Here is a 21,753-nt window from a genome sequence, read left to right on the forward strand (position 1 = left end):
TGGCTAGGTCACAGTAGGCAAAGGGTAGCAGTAGTAGGGTGTTTTTCTGAATGGAACGTTGTGACTCGTGATGTTTGTGGTGTTCATAAACAATTTGGATGAAAGTGTAGCCGGTCTGATTAGTAAGTTTGCGGATGACACCAAGATTGGTGGAGTGGCAGATAGTGTTGAGGATTGTCAGAAGATGCAGCAGGACCAAGAAGACTTGGACAGAGAAATGGCAAATGGAGTTTAATCTGGACAAATGTGAGGAATTGCATTTTGATAAGTCTAACATAGAGGGGAAAAATGGTAATTAAAAATGGTAATTAATGGTAATTTACCAGAAATGGTAAAACTCTTAGGAATATAGAAAGTCAGAGAAATCTGGGAGGGCAGGTCCACAGATTTTTGAAGGTGGCAACACAAGTGGACAGGGTAGTCAAGAAAGCATACGGAATGTTTGCCTTCATTGGACGGGGCATTGAGTATAAAAACTGGCAAGTCATGCTGCAGTTATATAGAACCTTGGTAAGGCCGCACAGAATATTGCGCACAATTCTGGTCGCCACACTACCAGAAGGACGTGGAGGCTTTGGAGAGGGTGCAGAGGAGGTTTACCAGGATGTTATCTGGTCTGGAGAGTGTTAGTTATGTTGAGAGGCTGAATAGACTCGGACTGTTTTCATTTGAAAGATGAAGGTTGAGGGGTGACCTGATAGCGGCCGACAAGATTATGAGGGGCAAGGACAGAGTGGATGGGCAGGCACTCTTTCCCAGGGTGGAGGGTTCAGTCACCAGGGGCCACAGGTTTAATGTCCATGGAGTAAAGTTTAGAGAAGATTTGCGAGGCAGAGGGTGGTGAGTGCCTGGAACACGTTGCCAGGGAAGGTTGTGGAAGCAGATACATTAACGGCGTTCTAAAGACATCTTGTCAAACACATGGATAGGATAGATAAAAGGGATACGGCACAAGGAAGTGCTGAGTGTTTTTGGCAAAGGTTGGTACCACGACCGGTACAGGCTTGGAGGACCGAAGGGCGTGTTCCTATGCTGTATTGTTCTTTGTTCTTATAAGCCGTTACCTGGCCTTTTTCATGAAGATAAACCGATCATTTTGAAGCAGAGGATTTTGTTTACGTGAGGGACCAGCTTGTATACCTGGGAGGGTTATTGCAAGGACTGGCCCAGTGTCTTATGTCATCATAGTGAGGAATGTGCCACAAAGTGAGGAAGTATGTATATGATTTGAGAAGGTGGGAAACTGTTGGCCCAACAACTGGGCGTGCTGACCCAGTAGTAGTTAACAATTCACCAACCACAGAGTCGGTGGTGATAGAGCCATGGTGTTCACGAGGGGAATCACGTGTGTCAGCAGAAGGAGCAGAGGAGGTCACTGGTAATGCAGGATCTGTAAGTCTGCCTGCCCCTAGGGCGGCATGGTGGCGCAGTGATTAGCACTGCTACCTCATGGCGCCGAGGACCCGGGTTCGATCCCAGCCCCGGGTCACTATCGTGTGGGGTTTGCACATTGTCCCCATCTTTGCTTTACCCAAAAATGTGCAGAGTAGGTGGATTGGCCACGCTAAATTTCCCCATAATTGAAATTTATTTTTTTTAAATCAGCCTTACCCTGATATGGACTCAGATACTTCAAGTATGGCAAAGCCAGTTGCAGAGTTGGGGTGCTCAACAAGAGTACAAACGTTCCCTGATAGACTGACCTTATGAACTTTGCCGTGCGTTCCTTTACTGTAATTCTTGTATGTAAGAGTTTTCCTGTTTTTCTTGGGGAATTGTAAGAGAACTTAAGGAAAGGGGGAATGTGATAGGGTGGCCCTTTAAAAGGATCATCCTTTGTTGGCACGTGACCCACCTAGAGCATGTGGGGACAGTGCATCCGAACCTGAGCCTAGCGGGTGCCAGGGTGTGGACCTGATAGCTGGGTATCTTCAGAGTAAGTCTGGAAGTTGAGGGAACTAGTCCTGTGTTGGAGATCTGTTGTTAACAAAGAACAAAGAAAAATTACAGCACAGGAACAGGCCCTTTGGCCCTCCGAGCCTGCGCCGATCCAGATCCTCTATCTAAAACTGGCGCCTATTCGCCTATTTTCTAAGGATCTGTATCCCTCTGCTCCCTGCCCATTCATGTATCTGTCTAGATACATCTTAAATGACGCTATTGTGCTCGCCTCTACCACCTCCGCCGGCAATGCGTTCCAGGCACCCACCACCCTCTGCGTAAAGAACTTTCCACGCATATCTCACTTAAACTTTTACCCTCGCACCTTGAACTCGTGACCCCTAGTAATTGAGTCCCCCACTCTGGGGAAAAAACTTCTTGCTATCCACCCTGTCTATACCTCTCATGATTTTGTAGACCTCAATGAGGTCCCCCGTCAACCTCCGTCTTTCTAATGAAAATAATCTTAATCTACTCAACCTCTCTTCATAGCTAGTGCCCTCCATACCAGGCAACATCTTGATGAACCTCCTCTGCATCTTCTGCAAAGCATCCACATCCTTTGGTAATGTGGCAACCAGAACTGTACGCAGTATTCCAAATGTGCCGAACCAAAGTTTTATACAACTGTAACATGACCTACCAACTCTTGTACTCAATACCCCTTCCAATGAAGGAAAGCATGCCGTATGCCTTCTTGACCACTATATCGACCTGCGCAGCCACCTTCAGGGTACAATGGACCTGAACACCCAGATCTCTCTGTACATCAATTTTCCCCAGGGCTTTTTCATTTATCGTATACTTCACTCTTGAATTGGGTCTTCCAAAATGCATCACCTCGCATTTTCCCGGATTGAACTCCACCTGCCATTTCTCTGCCCAACTCTCCAATCTATCTATATTCTGCTGTATTCTCTGACAGTCCCCTTCACTATCTGGTACTCCACCAATCTTAGTGTCATCTGCAAACTTGCTAATCATACCACCTATACCTTCCTCCAGATCATTTATGAATATCACAAACTACAGTGGTGCCAGCACGGATCCCTGTGGAACACCACTGGTCACAGTTCTCCATTTTGAGAAACCCACTTCCACTCCTACTTTTTGTCTACTGTTGCCCAGCCAGTTCTTTATCCATCTAGCTAGTACACCCTGGACCCCATGAGACTTCACTTTCTCCATCAGCGTACCATGGGGAACCTTATCAAATGCCTTATTGAAGTCCATGTATATGACATATACAGCCCTTCCCTCATCAATCAACTTTGTCACTGCCTCAAATAATTCTATTAAGTTGGTAAGACATGACCTTCCTTGCACAAAACTATGTTGCCTATCACTGATAAGCCCATTTTCTTCCAAATGGGAATAGATCCTATCCCGCAGTATCTTCGCCAGCAGCTTCCCTACTGCTGACGTCAGGCTCACCGGTCTATAATTACCTGGATTATCCCTGCTACCCTTCTTAAACAAGGGGACAACATTAGCAATTCTCCAGTCCTCCGGTACCTCACCCGTGTTCAAGGATGCTACAAATATATCTGTTAAGGCCCCAGCTATTTCCTCTCTCACTTCCCTCAGTAACCTGGGATAGATCCCATCCGGACCTGGGGACTTGTCCACCTTAATGCCCTTAAGAATACCCAACACATCCTCCCTCCTTATGCCGACTTCACCTAGATTAATCAAACATCTATCCCTAACCTCAACATCCGTCACATCCCTATCCTTGGTGAATACCGATGCAAAGTACTCATTAAGAACCTCACCCATTTTCTCTGACTCCACGCATAACTTTCCTGCTTTGTCCCTGAGTGGGCCAACCCTTTCTCTAGTTACCCTCTTGCTCCTTATATATGAATAAAAGGCTTTGAGATTTTCCTTAACTCTGTTTGCTGAAGGTATTTCATGATCCCTTTTAGCCCTCTTGATTCCTCTTTTCAGATTGGTCCTACATTCCCGATATTCTTCCAAAGTTTCGACTGTCTTCAGTCGCCAGTCTCACAATTTCACCTGTCATCCATGGTTCCCTAATCTTGTCATTTCTATCCCTCATTTTCACAGGGACATGTCTGTCCTGCACTCTAATCAACCTCTCTTTAAAAACTTCCCACATATCAAATGTGGATTTACGTTTAAACAGCTGTCCCCAATCCACATTCTCTAGCTCCTGCCGAATTTTGGTATAGTTGGCCTTCCCCCAATTTAGCACTCTTCCTTTCGGACCACTCTCGTCTTTGTCCACGAGTATTCTAAAACTTATGGGATTGTGATCACTATTCCCAAAGTAATCCCCGACTGAAACTTCAACCACCTGGCCGGGCTCATTCCCCAACACCAGGTCCAGTATGGCCCCTTCCCGAGTTGAACTATTTACATACCACTCGAGAAAACCCTCCTGGATGCTCCTTATAATTTCTGCTCCATCTAGACCTCTGACACGAAGTGTATCCCAGTCAATGTTGGGAAAATTAAAATCTATCACCACCACCCTGTTGCTCCTGCATCTTTCCATAATCTGTTTACATATTTGTACCTCTATCTCACGCTCACTGTTGGGAGGTCTGTAGTACAGCCCCAACATTATTAACGCACTCTTCCTATTTCTGAGCTCTGCCCATATCGCCTCACTGCTCGGGTCCTCCATAGTGCCCTCCTTCAGCACAGCTGTGATGCAATATAAAGTTCTTCATTAGTTACTGAGTCACCGTTGTGATTTTCTACTGCCTCGTCATAGTTTCTCATGTTACAACACAAATGGCAGTAAAATTCTGGAACACTCCCCCTGAAAAACCTCTCGAGTCCCAATTGATCGTTTCAGAACTGTGACCGATAGATATTTGTTGGGCAAGTGTATTATGAGTTATGGAATCAAGGTGGGAAATTGAAGTTAAAATAAAAGTCATCCATGACCTAAATCACTTGGGAAACAGGCTCCAGTGTCTGAGTGGTCTACTCCTGTTCCTTCCTATGATGGATTTTCTTGTCCCAGCACATACGCAGAACATTATTTTGCAGTTTGAATACTCCTTAAGTAATGGTTTCTCTGATGTCTGCCTGTTCTTTTGGGCAAGACATGAAATGGAGTCCAATCTGCCCTCTCCGGTGAATAGAAAAGATTGCAAGACAGTATTTTGAAGAACAACAGGGGAGCTCTCCGCAGTGACCTGGCCAATATTTATCTCTTAACCAACACCATTAAAAGGATTCTCTGGTTCATATCACATAGCTGTTAACATAGAACATAGAACAGTACAGCACAGAACAGGCCCTTCAGCCCTCGATGTTGTGCCGAGCTTTGTCCGAAACCAAGATCAAGCTATCCCACTCCCTGTCATTGTGGTGTGCTGCATGTGCCTATCCAATAACCGCTTGAAAGTTCATGAAGTGTCCGACTCCACTATCACAGTAGGCAGTCCATTCCATACCCTAACCACTCTCTGAGTAAAGAACATACCTCAGACATCCTTCCTATATCTCCCACCCTGAACCTTATAGTTATGCCCCCTTGTAACAGCTACATCCACCCGAAGAAATAGTCTCTGAATGTCCACTCTATCTATCCGCCTCATTATCTTATGAACCTCTATTAAGTCGCCTCTCCTCCTCCTCCGCTCCAAAGAGAAAAGCCCTAGCTCCCTCAGTCTTTCCTCATAAGTCCTACCCTCCAAACCAGGCAGCATCCTGGTAAATCTCCTTTGCACCCTTTCCAATGCTTCCACATCCTTCCTGTAATGAGGTGACCAGAATTGCACACAATACTCCAAGTGTGGTCTCACCAGGGTCATGTACAGTTGCAGCATAACCCCGCTGCTCTTAAACTCAAGCCCCCTCTTGATAAACGCTAACACACTATAGGCCGCCTTCACGGCTCTATCCACTTGAGTGGCAACCTTCAGAGATCTGTGGACATGAACCCCAAGATCTCTCTGTTCCTCTACATTCCTCAGAACAGAACCCTGCCGTTGACCCTGTAATCCGCATTCAATTTTTTCCTACCAAAGTGAATCACCTCGCACTTATCAGGGTTAAACTCCATCTGCCATTGTTCGACCCAGCTCTGCATCCTGTCACTGTCTCTTTGCAGCCTACAACAGCCCTCCACCTCATCCACTACTCCACCAATCTTGGTGTCATCAGCAAATTTACTGACCCACCCTTCAGCCCCCTCCTCCAAGTCATTGATAAAAATCACAATAAGCAGGGGACCCAGCACAGGATTCCTGTGGTACACCGCTGGTAACTGGTCTCCAGTCTGAACATTTTCCATCCACCATCACCCTCTGTCTTCTATGTGATAGCCAGTTACTTATCCAATTGGCCGAATTTCCCTCTATCCCACACCTTCTTACTTTCTTCATGAGCCGACCGTGTGGAACCTTATCGAACACCTTACTAAAATCCATGTATATAACATCAATTGCTCTACCTTCATCCAGACACTTAGTTACCTCCTCAAAGAATTCAATCAAATTTGTGAGGCAAGACTTACCCTTCACGAATCCGTGTTGACTATCCCGGATTAAGCTGCATCTTTTCAAATGGTCATAAATCCTATCCTTCATGAACTTTTCCATTAACCTACCGACCACTGAAGTAAGACTAACCTGCCTATAATTACCAGAGTCATTCCTATTCCCTTTCTTGAACAGAGGAACAACATTCGCCACTCTCCAGTCCTCTGGCACTATCCCCGTGGGCAGTGAGGACCCAACGATCAAAGCCAAAGGCTCTGCAATCTCATCCCTTGCCTCCCAAAGAATCCTAGGGTATATCCTATCTGGCCCAGGAGACTTGTCGACCCTAAGGTTTTTCAAAATTGCTAATACATCCTCCCTCAGAACATCTACCTCCTCCAGCCTATCCGCCTGTATCACACTCTCATCCTCAAAAACATGGCCCCTCTCCTTGGTAAACACTGAAGAAAAATATTCATTCAACACCTCTCCTATCTCTTCTGACTCCATGCACAAGTTCCCACTACTGTCCTTGACCGGCCCTAACCTCACCCTGGTCATTCTTTTATTTCTCACATAAGAGTAAAAGGCCTTGGGATTTTCCTTGATCCGACCCGCCAAGGACTTCTCATGCCCCCTCCTAGCTCTCCTAAGCCCTTTTTTTTTAGCTCATTCCTTGCTACCTTGTAACCCAAACGACCCAACTGAACCTTGTTTTCTCATCCTTACGTACGCTTCCTTTTTCCTCTTGTCAAGACATACAACCTCTTTTGTGAACCATGGTTCCCTCATATGGCCATTTCCTCCCTGCCTGACAGGGACATACCTATGAAGGACATGCAGTATTTGTTCCTTGAACAAGCTCCATTTTTCATTTGTGCCTTTCCCTGACAGTTTCTGTTCCCACTTATGTTCCCTAATTCTTGCCTAATCGCATCATAATTACTCCTCCCCCAATTATAACCTTGCTCTGCCATATGGCCCTATCCCTCTCCATTGCATCGTGAAAGACACCGAATTGTCGTCACTATTTCCAAAGTGCTCTCCCACAAACAAATCTAACACTTGGCCTGGTTCATTACCAAGTACTAAATCCAATGTGGCCCCACCTCTTGTCGGTCTATCCACATATTGTGTCAGGAAACCCTCCTGCACACACAGTCCAAAAACTGTCTCATCCGAACAGTTTGACCTATAGGGGTTCCAATCAATATTTGGAAAGTTAAAATTACCCATGACATCTACCCTGAGACCTCCACACCTATCCATAATCTGCTTTGCAATTTCTTCCTCCACATCTCTATTACTATTTGGGGTCTATAGAAAACTCCTAACAACGTGATCGCTCCTTTCCTATTTCTAACTTCAGCTCATATTATCTCAGTAGGCAGATCCCCTTCGAACTGCCTTTCTGCAGCCGTTAAACTATCCTTAATTAATAATGCTACTCCTCCACCTCTTTTACCACCTTCCCTACTCTTACAAAACATCTATACCCAGGAACGTCCAACAACCATTCCTGTCCCTGTTCTAACCATGTCTCCATAATGGCTCCGTAGAGGGACCTTGCTCACATAAACCAGTGGCAGAGTGGTTAGCATTGCTGTCTCACAGCTTTAGGGACCCGGATCAATTCTGACCTTGGGTGCTGGAGTTTTCACGTTCTTCCCATGTCTGCATGGGTTTCCTGTGGGTGCACCGGTTTCCTCCCACAGTCCTAAGATATGCAGGGTAGGTGGAATGGCCATGCTAAATTACTCCTTAATGTCCAGGGATGTGCAGGTTAAGTGGTTTAATGGGGTTACGGGGATAGGATGGGAGAATGGGCCTATGTAAGGTGCTCTTTCAGAGGGTCGGTTTCGATGAGCTGAATGACATCCTTCTGCACTGCAAGAGTGATAATGCTCTATTCTATAGCTGTATTTCTAACATTACAGTGGTGACTACAGCTTGTACATCAATGGCCATGAAATGCTTTGGGATATCCTGAGATCTTGAAAGATATTATGGAAATACATTTTAAAAAAATGACCTTTTACTGGTTTGAACCTGGCTCCTTTTCAAAATTATTTCATTCCATTCTTGTTAGTTCACCTCTCGCCTCCTTTCAAAGCTGCAATACTTAGATTTTACCATAGCTCAGAGTCATGTTTGAGAATCAGTCTAACGGCTCTGAATCAATCTCTCTTGCTTCTCAGAATTCAATGTACTGAAACAACTGAAATTAAATGGGCTGAAATTTCACAGCATCCCTGATGGCAAGAAGCATGGCCCCAAAAATACAGACACTAGGCAGCCTGTCAATTTCAAGGTGCCAGCAATGTTCACCAGGGCAGAATGAGAGCAGGTTAGGAACCCCATTCTCCTACGCATTGAGGCAAATTAAACTTATTAAGAAGCTCACTTCGAGCTTATTAAAGAGGAATATTGGAATATTTAAGGGAGTACACATGGTTTGGAAACTGTTTCTGAACAGCTGAAGCAGGTTGGATAAACAGTCGGGAAACAGTCATGGTCACCTCAAAATTACCCTGGCCCATAAGAGAGTGAGAGGAGCAAAGGGAAGACTGCATATTTGGGAAATGAGTGCCCTTGGCAAAGTCTGTGGGCAAAATGAATAAAGCTGCCATGCTGTCCAGCTCTGACAAAGGTATATTCAGTAACCAGTGAGATCCAGTGATATGCAGCTGCTTTTGAGATGCAGTTCATCCTTGGAAGAGCCAGAAACAATGTTCAGGGCCATGGTGTCTTTAATGGCACCTGGCAGAGCATGGTCACCAATGATGTGAGGTATGAGGTTTCTGACGATGAAAAATGTCTGTCATCATCTGCTCACAGTCCCCTGTGCACTGATTCCTGATTATTTACAGGTACCTCTATCTTTGTCGGTCAATCCTGCATTGAGGTTTTGGTCTCCACTGCCTTCCTGCCTTTTTTCCCTCTCTCATGTCCTCCTGATGCATGAGCTGTTGCTCATTGCACTGGGCCCAACAGTTGATGATTGTGCCTCATGGTCTGTCGGAGCCTCCTGCTGTGTAGCTAGACACTCAATTAGCGTTGGCAGCCCTGCTCCATGTTCTTTTGTACCCACAATGTCAGGAGGGTGCTGACCATGTTCAAAACCCAGGGGCTGAGTTCTACTTACCCTTTCATCTATTCGACAGAGGAGTGTCAAATTTCAGAGTCATGGAGGGTACATGAGAAGAAAGACACGGACCTGCCCGTCTGGTTGAGGGTAGTGGCCAGAGCAAAGTCCGACGCATCGCTCCACCTGGAACGGAATTGACTCGTCCACAGCGTGCATCGCGGCTTTGGCAATATCTGCCTTGATGTAGTTGAAGGCCAGGCAGGCATCAGCCGTCAGAGGAAAAACGGTGGATTTAATAAGTGGACGGGCCTTTCTGCATAATCCCTTCTCGTATGAGTCACTGGACCTCCGACCTGATAAAGGCCCTGTCCCGGGAACTGTATCGTCTGCTCCTAGTAATGATGAGCTTACAGTCCGCGGTGAGGTTAGCGAAGAGCGAGGGTGGGGGGACCTTTAGGGTCGCGAGGCTACAGACGGTGAAGGGGGGCAGGGGTCCACCAAACTTTAAAGTAAGGCTTTGGAGGTGACACTGGAAGTCGAGCCCCAGTAATAGGGAAGCGCAGAGATGGGGAAGGACGTAGAGTTTGAAGTTAGCATATTCTACGCCTTGTACAGTAACGGTCGCGACAGAGTACCCCCGGATTTATACTGCATGAGATCCGGAAGCCAGGGAGATTTTCTGGGTCGTGGGTAAAATTGGGAGGGAGCAGCGCCGTACCGTATCTGGGTGTATGAAGCTGTTTGTGCTCCCGGAGTAAAAAAGGCAGGCCGTCTCATGCCCGTTGATCCGGACAGTCATCGTAGATTTTGTGAGGTGATGAGGCCGGGACTGGTCAAGTGTGATGGAGGCGAGCTTTGGAAGGTGAAGGATAGGCCGGTCAGAGGTGGTGGCTGCCAGCGTGCAATCGGGTGAGCAGGGCTCCTGGGAGGCTGCGGAGTGGTCCCAAGATGGCGGCCTCCATGGGTCACGCGTGGCAGGTGGCATCGGAGATGACGTCTAAGGTGGCGGCCCCATGGGCCGCACATGGCGGCAAAGTGGCCCTTCCTCCCACACCCGTTGCAAGTCGCGTTCCGTGCAGGGTCGCATTGTCTGGGATGATTACCCTGGCCGCAAAAGTAGCACTTTGGGCTTCCGGCGTTGGCGGGCTGCCGTGCGGCACAGGCTTGTGCCGCACCCGGGTCATATGATGGCGGCGCCCATGAGGTCCACGAGGGTGCCGCACGGTCGGAGGTGTAGGCCTCCATGTTCTGGAAGGCCACCTCCAGAGAGTTTGAGAGCTGCACTGGCTCTGGGAGGCCGAGTGTACCCCCTTCTAGAAATCGCTGGCGGATGTAGTTTGGTTTCATGCCTGCGACATAAGCGTCCCTGATCAACAGCTCTGCGTGTTGGGTAGCCGATACCGCCTGGCAGTCACTGTTCCGGCAGAGTACCCGCAAGGCACGCAGGAATTCTGCTAGTGATTCCCCAGGGTGTTGTCGTCTCGTGGCAAGAAGGTGCCTCGCATACACCTCATTTACAGACTTTATACAGTGTCCCTTCAGCAGCATTATCGCCTCCGTATATCAGGGGGCGTCCCTGATGAGAAGAAAGACTTGTGGGCTCACCTGTGCATGGAGGATCTGCTTCTTTTGGAGGTTTGTGAAGTCTTCGGTGAAGGATTTGAGGTACGCTTTGAAGCAGCTTAGCCAGTGCTCAAATGTTGCAGTGGTGTCGGCTGCCTGTGGGTCCAGCTCCAGGGGTCAGGCTTGAGTGATGAAATCATCTTAGATGTTTAGTTTATTAAATTGATATAGAACACAGAACATGGAACAGTACAGCACAGAACAGGCCCTTCGGCCCTCAATGTTGTGCCGAGCAATGATCACCCTACTCAAACCCACGTATCCACCCTATACTCGTAACCCAACAACTCCCCCCCTTAACCTTACTTTTTAGGACACTACGGGCAATTTAGCATGGCCAATCCACCTAACCCGCACATCTTTGGACTGTGGGAGGAAACCGGAGCACCCGGAGGAAACCCACGCACACACGGGGAGGACGTGCAGACTCCGCACAGACAGTGACCCAGCCGGGAACTGAACCTGGGACCCTGGAGCTGTGAAGCATTTATGCTAACCACCATGCTACCGTGCTGCCCTAAATGCCATCAATGAACACACGATGAGTGGTGAACATAACTGAGGCTTTAATAAACTAAACAGAAAGCCTCCTGGCCTCGGATCGTGAACTGAGGCAGCGGCGAAGACTAGCCACCTTTATACCGAGCCCGAGGGGAGGCGGAGCCAGCAGGCAGTAGTTTACCACATTACATATAATACAGTGGCAGTTTACCACAATACACATATTATATACTACAGTGGTTTGGACCCAGCAGGGACAAGCCCAGGCATGTAGCAATACAACAGTACAATACAATACAGTGGTTTACCACGCACACCTGAATGGAAGTCTGTCAATCACACTGACTACCGGGTAGCGAACCTGTTAAAACTCCACAACATGCTTGGAGACTTCTATCCCTTGGCTATATAACCACCACTTAATATCTTTATAAAAATGTTACTTTACAGGGTTAAATCCATCAGTGGGATACACTGATCCAGGACAGGTTATAAATGGGTCGGTCAGCAGAACAATATTTGTCCTGCTGATACATTGACATGTTTCAACCACCTAAAGTTGAAAAATAACAACCTGACTTGCACTGTAGGGATTCTATGACTTAATGGCTGAAATACACAACCTTATATTATGGTTCTGATTATTTCCATTCCTGTTTTAAAACAAAAATTACTTTTCTGGGGGGAGAGTTTTAGGATTAGTATAGTGTCACATGGCTTTAAGTTACTCTTCTTTTAAATTAATCGAATATCTCGTTTGATTTGGCTTCCAAGGGTAATTCTGCAAGAACATTGATGCAATATGTTGACTCTAACTCGAGTTTAAGTCGGAAACATTCTGACGCTCCATTATAATTGGAAAGAAATTGCCCACGTCATTTCACTGCTCCTGTATTGACATGTTCACCTTGAACTGTATTCATTATCATTGGAAATTGCTGAGTGTCGGTATTGAACTGCTGAAAATTATTCTCCTAGTGACCTCCTTGCAGATGCATCACTAATTGTTACAGCCCACTGCTGCTTAAAACATGCTGATATGGGGGCTGGTTTAGCTCACTGGGCTAAATCGCTGGCTTTTAAAGCAGACCAAGCAGGCCAGCAGCACGGTTTGATTCCCAAACCGGCCTCCCCGGACAGGCGCCGGAATGTGGCGACTAGGGGCTTTTTACAGTAACTTCATTGAAGCCTACTTGTGACAATAAGCGATTTTCATTTCATTTCATAACTACTTGTTCTCTTCAGGGGACGTGTCATTGGACCTACGTTTCACTTCAACGTGCCCATACTGAACTTTGGGGAAGTCTCCTTTGGTGAGTATGTAATGTTTTTGTGTCCCATCATGGCTATTAGGAAAAGAAATTCAAAAGCAATGAATATTTCCTGTGATATTTAATAATGGGAAATGAAGTTGCTGTTCACCTAGAATTTCAAATTTATGCTAATTAAATATCTTGTACCAGGAAACATTTTGGATACATTTTCCTCCCTCCATCTCATGTCTGTCAGGCTGATTGGCTCCAATAGGCGTATCTCAAATTTAGGATTGTAAAGCAGGTTGCCACATTGGCCTTCTGCAAATGTTGCAAATTTTCTGAATTAATAATAGACTCAGAGTCTGGCAGTAACTTGTATATGCTTTTCTCCAGCAACATAAGATTGATTCTTTTGGCAAGACTGGCATAGATGGTATTTTCAGTAAAATATTTAGTGACAGATAATTAGACAACACCCATTTATATTCAAATTTATGATGATTTGGTGGGCACCAGCCATTAATAATAACTCTGCTTTATGAACGGTTGATTGATTATTTAGTGTATTGTTACTGACAAGCCATCTGTGCAGGGTTTAAATTGCAGTTTGAATTAGACACAGTTCTATCATTTATAAAGCTGGACAAATTGATCTATTAGAAGAGGTATTGTTGGATTGACTTAGATTAGTTGTGGATGAGCTGAATACCAATGTACGTGAACTTGTTTTTTAAAGTTCACTCAGAAAAACATAAACTGTGTCTTCCCAATTATTCAATCTCTTTGTTGCACAAATGGGAATGACCTTTGGCTCCATGGACTAAATCACCAGGATCACAGCTCTTTTAGTTGATTGGATGATTTCTCCACTGCTGTTAGCTTCGGTCAAGACAAGTGAAGCATGTCATCTGTGAGCCTCCTTGAAGGCAATTATTAACGACCCTTTGAAGTCCTTCACCATAAACTTTATGTCAGGATGTGTAAATGACAATGGCCGAGTAGGTCACATCCAAAAAATCTCTGTTTCCACAGTAGTTAGTATAAACCTTATTGAGTTTTTTGAGAAGGTGACCAAACAGGTGGATCAGGGTAAAGCTGTTGATGTGGTGTATATGGATTTCAGTAAGGCGTTTGATAAGGTTCCCCACGGTAGGCTATTGCAGAAAATAAGGAAGTATGGAATTGAAGGTGATTTAGCGGTTTGGATCAGTAATTGGCTAGCTGAAAGAAGACAGAGGGTGGTGGTTGATGGCAAATGTTCATCCTGGAGTTCAGTTACTAGTGGTGTACCGCAAGGATCTGTTTTGGGGCCACTGCTGTTTGTCATTTATATAAATGACCTGGAAGAGGGTGTAGAAGGATGGGTTAGTAAATTTGCAGATGACACGAAGGTCGGTGGAGTTGTGGATAGTGCTGAAGGATGTTATAGGATACAGAGCGACATAGATAAGCTGCAGAGCTGGGCTGAGAGGTGGCAGATGGAGTTTAATGCGGAAAAGTGTGAGGTGGTTCACTTTGGAAGGAGTAACAGGAATGCAGAGTACTGGGCTAATGGCAAGATTCTTGGTAGTGTAGATGAACAGAGAGATCTCGGCATCCAGGTACATAAATCCCTGAAAGTTGCCACCCAGGTTAATAGGGCTGTTAAGAAGGCATATGGTGTGCTAGCCTTTATCAGCAGGGGGATTGAGTTTCAGAACCACAAGGTCATGATGCAGCTGTACATAACTCTGGTGCGGCCGCACCTGGAGTACTGCGTGCAGTTCTGGTCACCACATTATAGGAAAGATGTGGAAGCTTTGGAAAGGGTTCAGAGGAGATTTACTAGGATGTTGCCTGGTATGGAGGGAAGGTCTTACGAGGAAAGGCTCAGGGAATTGAGGTTGTTTTCGTTAGAGAGGAGAACGCTGAGAGGTGACTTAATAGAGACATATAAGATAGTCAGAGGGTTAGATAGGGTGGGCAGTGAGAGTCTTTTTCCTCGGATTGTGATGACCAACACGAGGGGACATAGCTTTAAATTGAGGGGGTGATAGATATAGGACAGATATCAGAGGCAGTTTCTTTACTCAGAGAGTAGTAGGGGTGTGGAACGCCCTGCCTGCAACAGTCGTAGACTCGCCAACTTGAACGGCATTTAAGTGGTCACTGAATAGACATATGGATGAAAATGGAATAGTGTAGGTCAGATAGGCTTCAGATGGTTTCACAGGTCGGCGCAACATCGAGGGCCGAAAGGCCCGTACTGCGCTGTAGTGTTCTATGTTCTATCTATGTTCTAAAGGCACACATGATGCTATCTGATAATGAATCAAGGGCTCAGTGCCCTTTGGTGAAGCAGGTGGCCTCTTTGATAAGGCATGCAATGATTTCCAGTGTCATCTTCCGAAGAAGCACAATATTGAAGAATTAAGATAAAAGTTGCCTCTTTCAGGCTTTTTGTGTTTCCTCCAATACACCATGGCTGCATTCCACCTGAATGAGAACAGAGTCTCAGTGCGCGTGATTAGCCGGGTGTTTCCCAGGGCTCGGAGCGCCGTGAAACACCAAATGGCCATTCGGGTAGATTGGTGGTCTCAGCGGGGGACATGCAACCAAGGCTACACTTGGACCCGCTTTCAGGACTGAGGAGCTCCACTCGTCAGAACTCCTCAGTGCAAGAAGAGATCGCGACGACTCCAATCGATCCCCAAAACCCCCCTCCCACAGCTCACCTATAAGGAGAGGTCCTCCCTGAACCGGCATGCCTGGGCCCAATCGGCAGCGTGCAAAATTGCCAGCCTGGAACCCTGGCAATGCTCCTGCCAGCTAGAAGTGCCACTTGGGCAGTTATTAAAAAAAATTCATTTATGGGATGTGGGCGTCACTGGTTCGGCCAGCATTTATTGCCCATCCCGAGTTGCCCTTCAGAAGATGGTCTTGAACCACTGCAGTCCTTGAGATGTAGGTACACCCACAGTGCTGTTAGGGAGGGAGTTCCAGGATTTAGCCGCGACAACAGTGAAGGAACGGCGATATATTTCCAAGTCAGGGTGCTGAGTGACTTGGAAGGGAACCTCCAGGTGCAGATACCCCCAGGTATCTGCTGTTCTTATCCCTTTAGATGGTAGTGGCCGTGGGTTTGGAAGGTGCTGTCGGAGGAACCTTGATATTGCAGTGCATCTTGCAGATGGTACACACAGCTGCCACGGTTTGTTGGTGGTGGAGGTTTGAATGTTTGTGGAAGGGGGAGCAATCAAGCGGGCTGGTTTGTCCTGGATGATGATGAGTTTCTTGAGTTTTGATGGAGCTGCATTCATCCAGGCAAGTGGGGAGTATTCCATTACACTCCTGATCTGTACCATTGCGATTGTGACCAGTCTTTGGGGAGTCAGGTGGTGAGTTACCCGCCGTAGGATTCCTAACCTTTGACCTGCCATGGTAACCACAGTGTTAATGTGTCTAGTCCAGTCCAATTTCTGATCAATGGTCAGCCCCAGGATGTTGATTGGGGGGGATTCAGCGATGGTAATGCCATTGAATATCAGGGGGCACCTGGCAGGCATGTGGCACTGCCAAGATGCCCAGGTGGGACCAGTAGTGCCACCACCCTACCCAGAGGGCCAGCACCTGGGGTTATCCGATCCCCTTCGAAACCCCCTCAAGTGCCATTCTGTCTGGTCCCCATTTGTGTGTAGATTGTGGGAATACATGTTAGAGTGAGACTAGCTGTCTCACTCCAATATGCAGATTTGTGAAAAAGTGATCCCGCCCACAATGGGTGGGATTCACATCGCGACGACTTGCGAGATCATGTTAGATCTCGCGAGGAGCGGCAAGCTGGTTAGATCCCAGAAGAAGGATCACCCAGCATCTATCAGTTGAGCTGCGCCAGGTCGTACTGCCTTTCGGGCGTAACCTGGCTGGTAGATCTCACCCCATATTTCAGTATTTAGAGCATAACACTCAGGTGTGGTCACTGTGAACTCCATAACCTTTGCACGGGAGGAGGAACATCCTGACTGACTTGCTGGCTGCATAATATAAAATACAGCAAAGTTTGTCTTTAAGGGAAAGACCATCTGGGGGTTTGGGGTGGATTGGCAATGGCGGAAGGGGTGGAAAATCGAGTGGGAGTCCCAAAGTGTTATTTAGGCTTACAGGATTCCCCGCTGAAATGTCTCCCCCACCCTGCCAGTGACAAAAGGGGTTCCCGCTACGTAATGATGGGAACTCCATTATCACACATTTGCATATGAATAGCGGGCCTCCCTACTGTAACATCCCACAGGCTGGATAGTCCCGTTCCGGAGGCATGACATCACGGCAACATTTACAACAGGTTTTTAAGCATGAGGAACTGGCGAACATAACCCGCCAGAAGCGCACAGATAAATACAGCCACCAGAGGGTCATGCCCAGGCAGCACCCTGGCAGTGTCAGTAGGCACTGCCTGGGAGGTCAGTGTGGGAGGGAGGGTCTGTGTCTGTGGGGGAGGAGGTCACTTGGGGGATGGGGGAATTCCATTGTTGTGAGGGTGGGGGTGGGAAAGGGCAGCGTGGAGGGATTCCTGTGATGTAGTGAGGGGTGCAGGAAGTGTGGGATGCGTCATGGTCGGCGGGGGAGGGTGAAATTCTGTATTGGTGATGAGGGCTGTGGCGGAGGGGTGGGTGTTGGGGGTTCCGTGGGAGGGGGAATTCCGTGGTGATCTAGGTGGGGAGGAATTCTGTGGTGGTGGGGCTTCCATGGGGCGGATTGAGGTCAATTCCATGGTGGTGAAGGGATGGAAGATTCCATGGTGTTGAGGGCAAAGGGTCAAGGGTCTGTGGTGGTGGGTGGAGGGTGGGACTCTGTGGCGGTGAGGGGAATTTTCTGTGGTAGCGAATGTGGGCGGCAGGCTATTCTGTGGTGGTAGGCGGGAGGGTTCTATTTTTGATGGGTCGGTGTTTTTCAATTTTGTGGAAGATTACTATCTGCCAGCCCTGACATTATGCCCTTTGCACCTATGTCCAGCTCATTTTTCTATTGTGTTGATGAATCGCCCCAGAAAGAATGTTTAAGCACAAACTTTAACTAGTCACCAGCTTTTGGAATGCAGCCTGTGAAAAAAAAACGTCTTGGCTGGTTTAGCACAGTGGGCTCAACAGCTGGCTTTTCATGAAGAACAAGACCAGCAGCGCGGGTTCAATTCCCGTACCGGCCTTCCCGAACAGGCGCCGGAATGTGGTGACTAGGGGTTTTCACAGTAACTTAATTGAAGCCTACTTGTGACAATAAGTGATTATTATCATTATTATATCCTTAATGCCTTATTAGAAGAAATGTAGGATTGGATTATCTTATTTTTTGACTGTGTCAACTCAGGCAGGTAAAGTTAGGTGTCGCCTACCGCTGCACTGCCGGTTTTTCCTGCCATATTTTATGACATATAGTCAAAAAAAAAGTCAAGGAGATGGTCCCATGAGGTCACGTTGGCAGGACGGGCTGAGTGAAAAGGGCATCATTGCAGGTTGGCAGATAATCTTCCAAAGTTCTCTCAACTCAGGAACCATTCATTTAGATTGGACCATTGCGTAAATTGCACATGTCACTATGCTATTGAAGAAAGGTATGAAAGGGAAACCAGGCAAATATAGACCAGTTAGCCGAACATGTTATCAAAAAATATCTAGTCTATAGTTAATGATGGAATGACTCCAGTTTGAAAATTTCAGATTTGTAAATGGTAGGTCATGTCTGACTCATTTGATTCAGTTCTTTGAAGAGGTGACTGAAGTAGAAGACATGGAAATCTCTATTGAAGTTATTTATATAGATTTACAGAAGGCATTTCATAAGGGGCGCGATTCTCCAGCCTTATTGTGCTCTCGCTCAAGTGAAACGAGGCTGGTGAATAGCGGAAGAAACCAAAAATGACATCCGCGGCAGGCAGCAAACAGTTCACAATGCAACCAGCCTGCTCCCCTCGGCGAAATCGGGATCAAGCCATAGTGTGGCGAGAAACCAATCATCACCACTTAAGTTTCATTTATGTACAATTAATGAAAGCGACCCCACATCCAACAGCCTCTGGTCACTCAGTGGCCTCCCCAAGAAGTGTAAATGCTGGCGCTGATTAGCACTCTTTTTTAAAAACGTGACTCTAGCAATGGGCTTCTATGGGGAGCCAAGGAGAGGAGTAGCCATATTTGCTCACAGGCAAAGAGCCTGGGGGCACTGGGTTTGCCACCTCGGCAGTGGATGGGGACCCTCTGCAGGGGTGGGCCGCCATGGGAGGGGGGGGGGGGGGACAGGGAGGGGGAGATGCCTGGAGAGATGTACAAAGGATTCAGAAGCCAGCCCGCATTGCGGAAGAAAGTGACAGAGGGATCATAATAGTTGTGCAAAAAAGAGTTCAGTGTGCTGTACAATATTCCACTCCTGGTGGTGCACCCCCCCCCCCCCCATCACACCCAAACTCCACCCCCCACCCCCTACCTACCTCCCCCCCTCTCTCAGTGCCCTCAGTAATTCTCAATGTGTCTGGCCCTCCTAGCTCTACCACTACGCCTAGGTGATTCCCCGGGATGCACATCTGAGGTGGAGGCTGCCAGTTGCTTACCTCATCCTGTGGCCTACAATGCCCCTGGTGAGTGTCCTCTGGGGTGGAGGGCCCCGGCTCACTTGCCGCACTGTTTCGTGTGCTGACATTTCCCTCTGAATGTCCTGGCCGCTCCCTATCGTCTGCATCAGTTCCGGATAACCAACCCAGAGGCTCAGCATCAGGCTGTGAAGGTGGGGCTGCCGGGGGGTGGGCTTGTGGTCACCTGGAGGGTTGCGGGTGTGTGGATGTTCCCTTGGCGGGGGGCAGGGGGGCATTAGTATCTACTCACTCATACTGCCCGGAGTAGATTGTTGACCTTTTTCCGGCTCGGAAGGCCAGTCCTCCAGGTGGCACACAGGATGAGGTAAGCAACTGACAGCCTCCACCTCAGATGTGCATCCTGGGGAATCACCTAGGCGTAGTGGTAGAGCTAGGAGTGCCAGTCACATTGAGAATTACTGAGGGCACTGAGAGAGGGGGGAGGTAGGTAGGGGGTGGTGGGTGGAGGTTGGATGTGGGAGGGGGGGGGGGGGGTGGCACCACCAGGAGTGGAATATTGTACAGCACACTGAACTCCTTTTTGCACAACCATTATGATCCCTCTGTCACTTTCTTCCGCAATGCGGGCTGGTGAGCTCAAAGCTGCCGCCACCTGGGTCCAGGAATCCAGCTGCGGTCTCACCTGGGGGTTTCTGCCTCTACCAGATGTATATCATTAGCAGTGCGGTGCTCACCAGATTGTGGCCCAGAAGCCTGATCACTAATATGTCCCACCGAGGTGCGTGGATCTGCACTGCTGGAGGGTGGGATGACAGCTGTGCCACGACTATAACAGTTGCATCCTCGGAGCTCCCCGCCGAGGTGTTCTTCTCAGAGTCAGGAGAGGGGGCCCCCTGGAATGGGCCAGCTCCGTCGGCTGGAGGACCTGTAGGAGAATGGAAATGTGGTCAGTGGGTGTAATGGGTCAGTCAGTAAGGCAATCAGTACTCACGTTTGACAGATCGTCCAGGTGGAATCCGGTGATTCCTCACCTCTGTGCCATCTGCCAGCATCCGCGTGGGTGACCACCATGTCCCCGTCCATCCGGTCACCTCCAGGGCCTGCTCCTCGAAGGAAGTGAGGATTCTTATGTCTGGCACCTCACTGTCAGTCTAGGCCAGGGGTGGGCAAACTACGGCCCGCGGGCCACACGTGGCCCGCCAAAGGTATTTCTGCGGCCTACCAAGTCATTAAAAAAAAATATATTTTTTTTTTAAATTTTTTTTTTTTTTTAAGGTTAATGGGGGGGGGGCTGTTGGGTTACTTACTGGTATAGGGTGGATACGTTGACTTGAGTAGGGTGATCATTGCTCGGCACAACGTCGAGGGCCGAAGGGCCTGTTCTGTGCTGTACTGTTCTATGTTCTATATGAGGCGCCCAGAATCATAACCGGGTGAAGTAATTATTTTACTTAATATACTATGCGGCCCTTTGTGAATTGTGAATTTCTGAATGTGGCCCTTGCACGGAAAAGTTTGCCCACCCCTGGTCTAGGCCCTCTCTTGTCGATTGTGGGAGCTTTGCCTGCGGAGACACAGAAGGGTATTGTTAACCACATTTGTGGTTCACCGTGCGGGAGAGAGGGTGTGAAAGTGGGGCTGCCGGGGGGTGGGTTTGCGGTCACCTGGAGGGTTGGGGGTGTGTGGATGTTCTCTTGGTGGGGGTGGGGGGGGGGTCTTGCGGTCACCTGGAGGGTTAGATGTGTGGATGTTCCCTTGGCGTGGGGTGGGGGGGGGGGGGGGGGGGGCAGGGGGGCATTAGTATCTACTCACACGTGCTGCCCGGTGGAGGTGGTTGACCTTTTTCTGGCTCTGAAGGCCAGTCCTCCAGGTGGCACACCCTGAGCTCAAAGCTGCCACCATCTCATCCCAGGCAGCATTGGCTGCTTTGTGGCTCACCATAAATACTCAGCAGACCAGGAAGCATCTGTGGAGAGAGGAACAGGGTTAACATTTCAGGCTGATAACTGGGAAAAGGTAGAAATGTAATAGGTTATAAGCAAGCAGGTGGCTGGGTGGATAAAGAACAAAAGGGAAAGTCTGGATTAGGGTGGTTCCACAGTACCTCACATTTGTATCAAAGTGAATTTGGCAGAGACATTTATCATGAACTGAAGACATCCCACTTTGTGTTTCAATTAACTTACAAATCCCGACCACTGCAGAGAGTATTTGTGCAAGGAATATAATTTGCAATCAGTTTGCTGAGAGTTCAGATCTCAGAATTGCCAGTAGATCCAATATAAATAAGGCACTGAACTGATTAGGTTCTGTGCCTGT

At 47.7% G+C, this 21,753-nt stretch overlaps 1 protein-coding gene across 1 annotated transcript in view; it reads left to right on the forward strand.

The window, feature by feature from the left end:
• Nucleotides 1-21,753, forward strand: part of hydin (HYDIN axonemal central pair apparatus protein) — a 1,231,368-nt gene that overhangs the window by 482,066 nt on the left and 727,549 nt on the right. Inside the window, exon 14 of the mRNA XM_038807144.1 lies at nucleotides 12,862-12,929. Coding sequence (XP_038663072.1) covers nucleotides 12,862-12,929 — 68 coding nt within the window. The remainder of the gene's footprint in view (nucleotides 1-12,861; nucleotides 12,930-21,753) is intronic.

This window comes from Scyliorhinus canicula, chromosome 9 (assembly GCF_902713615.1).
Source record: "Scyliorhinus canicula chromosome 9, sScyCan1.1, whole genome shotgun sequence".
Classification (NCBI taxonomy): Eukaryota; Metazoa; Chordata; class Chondrichthyes; order Carcharhiniformes; family Scyliorhinidae; genus Scyliorhinus; species Scyliorhinus canicula.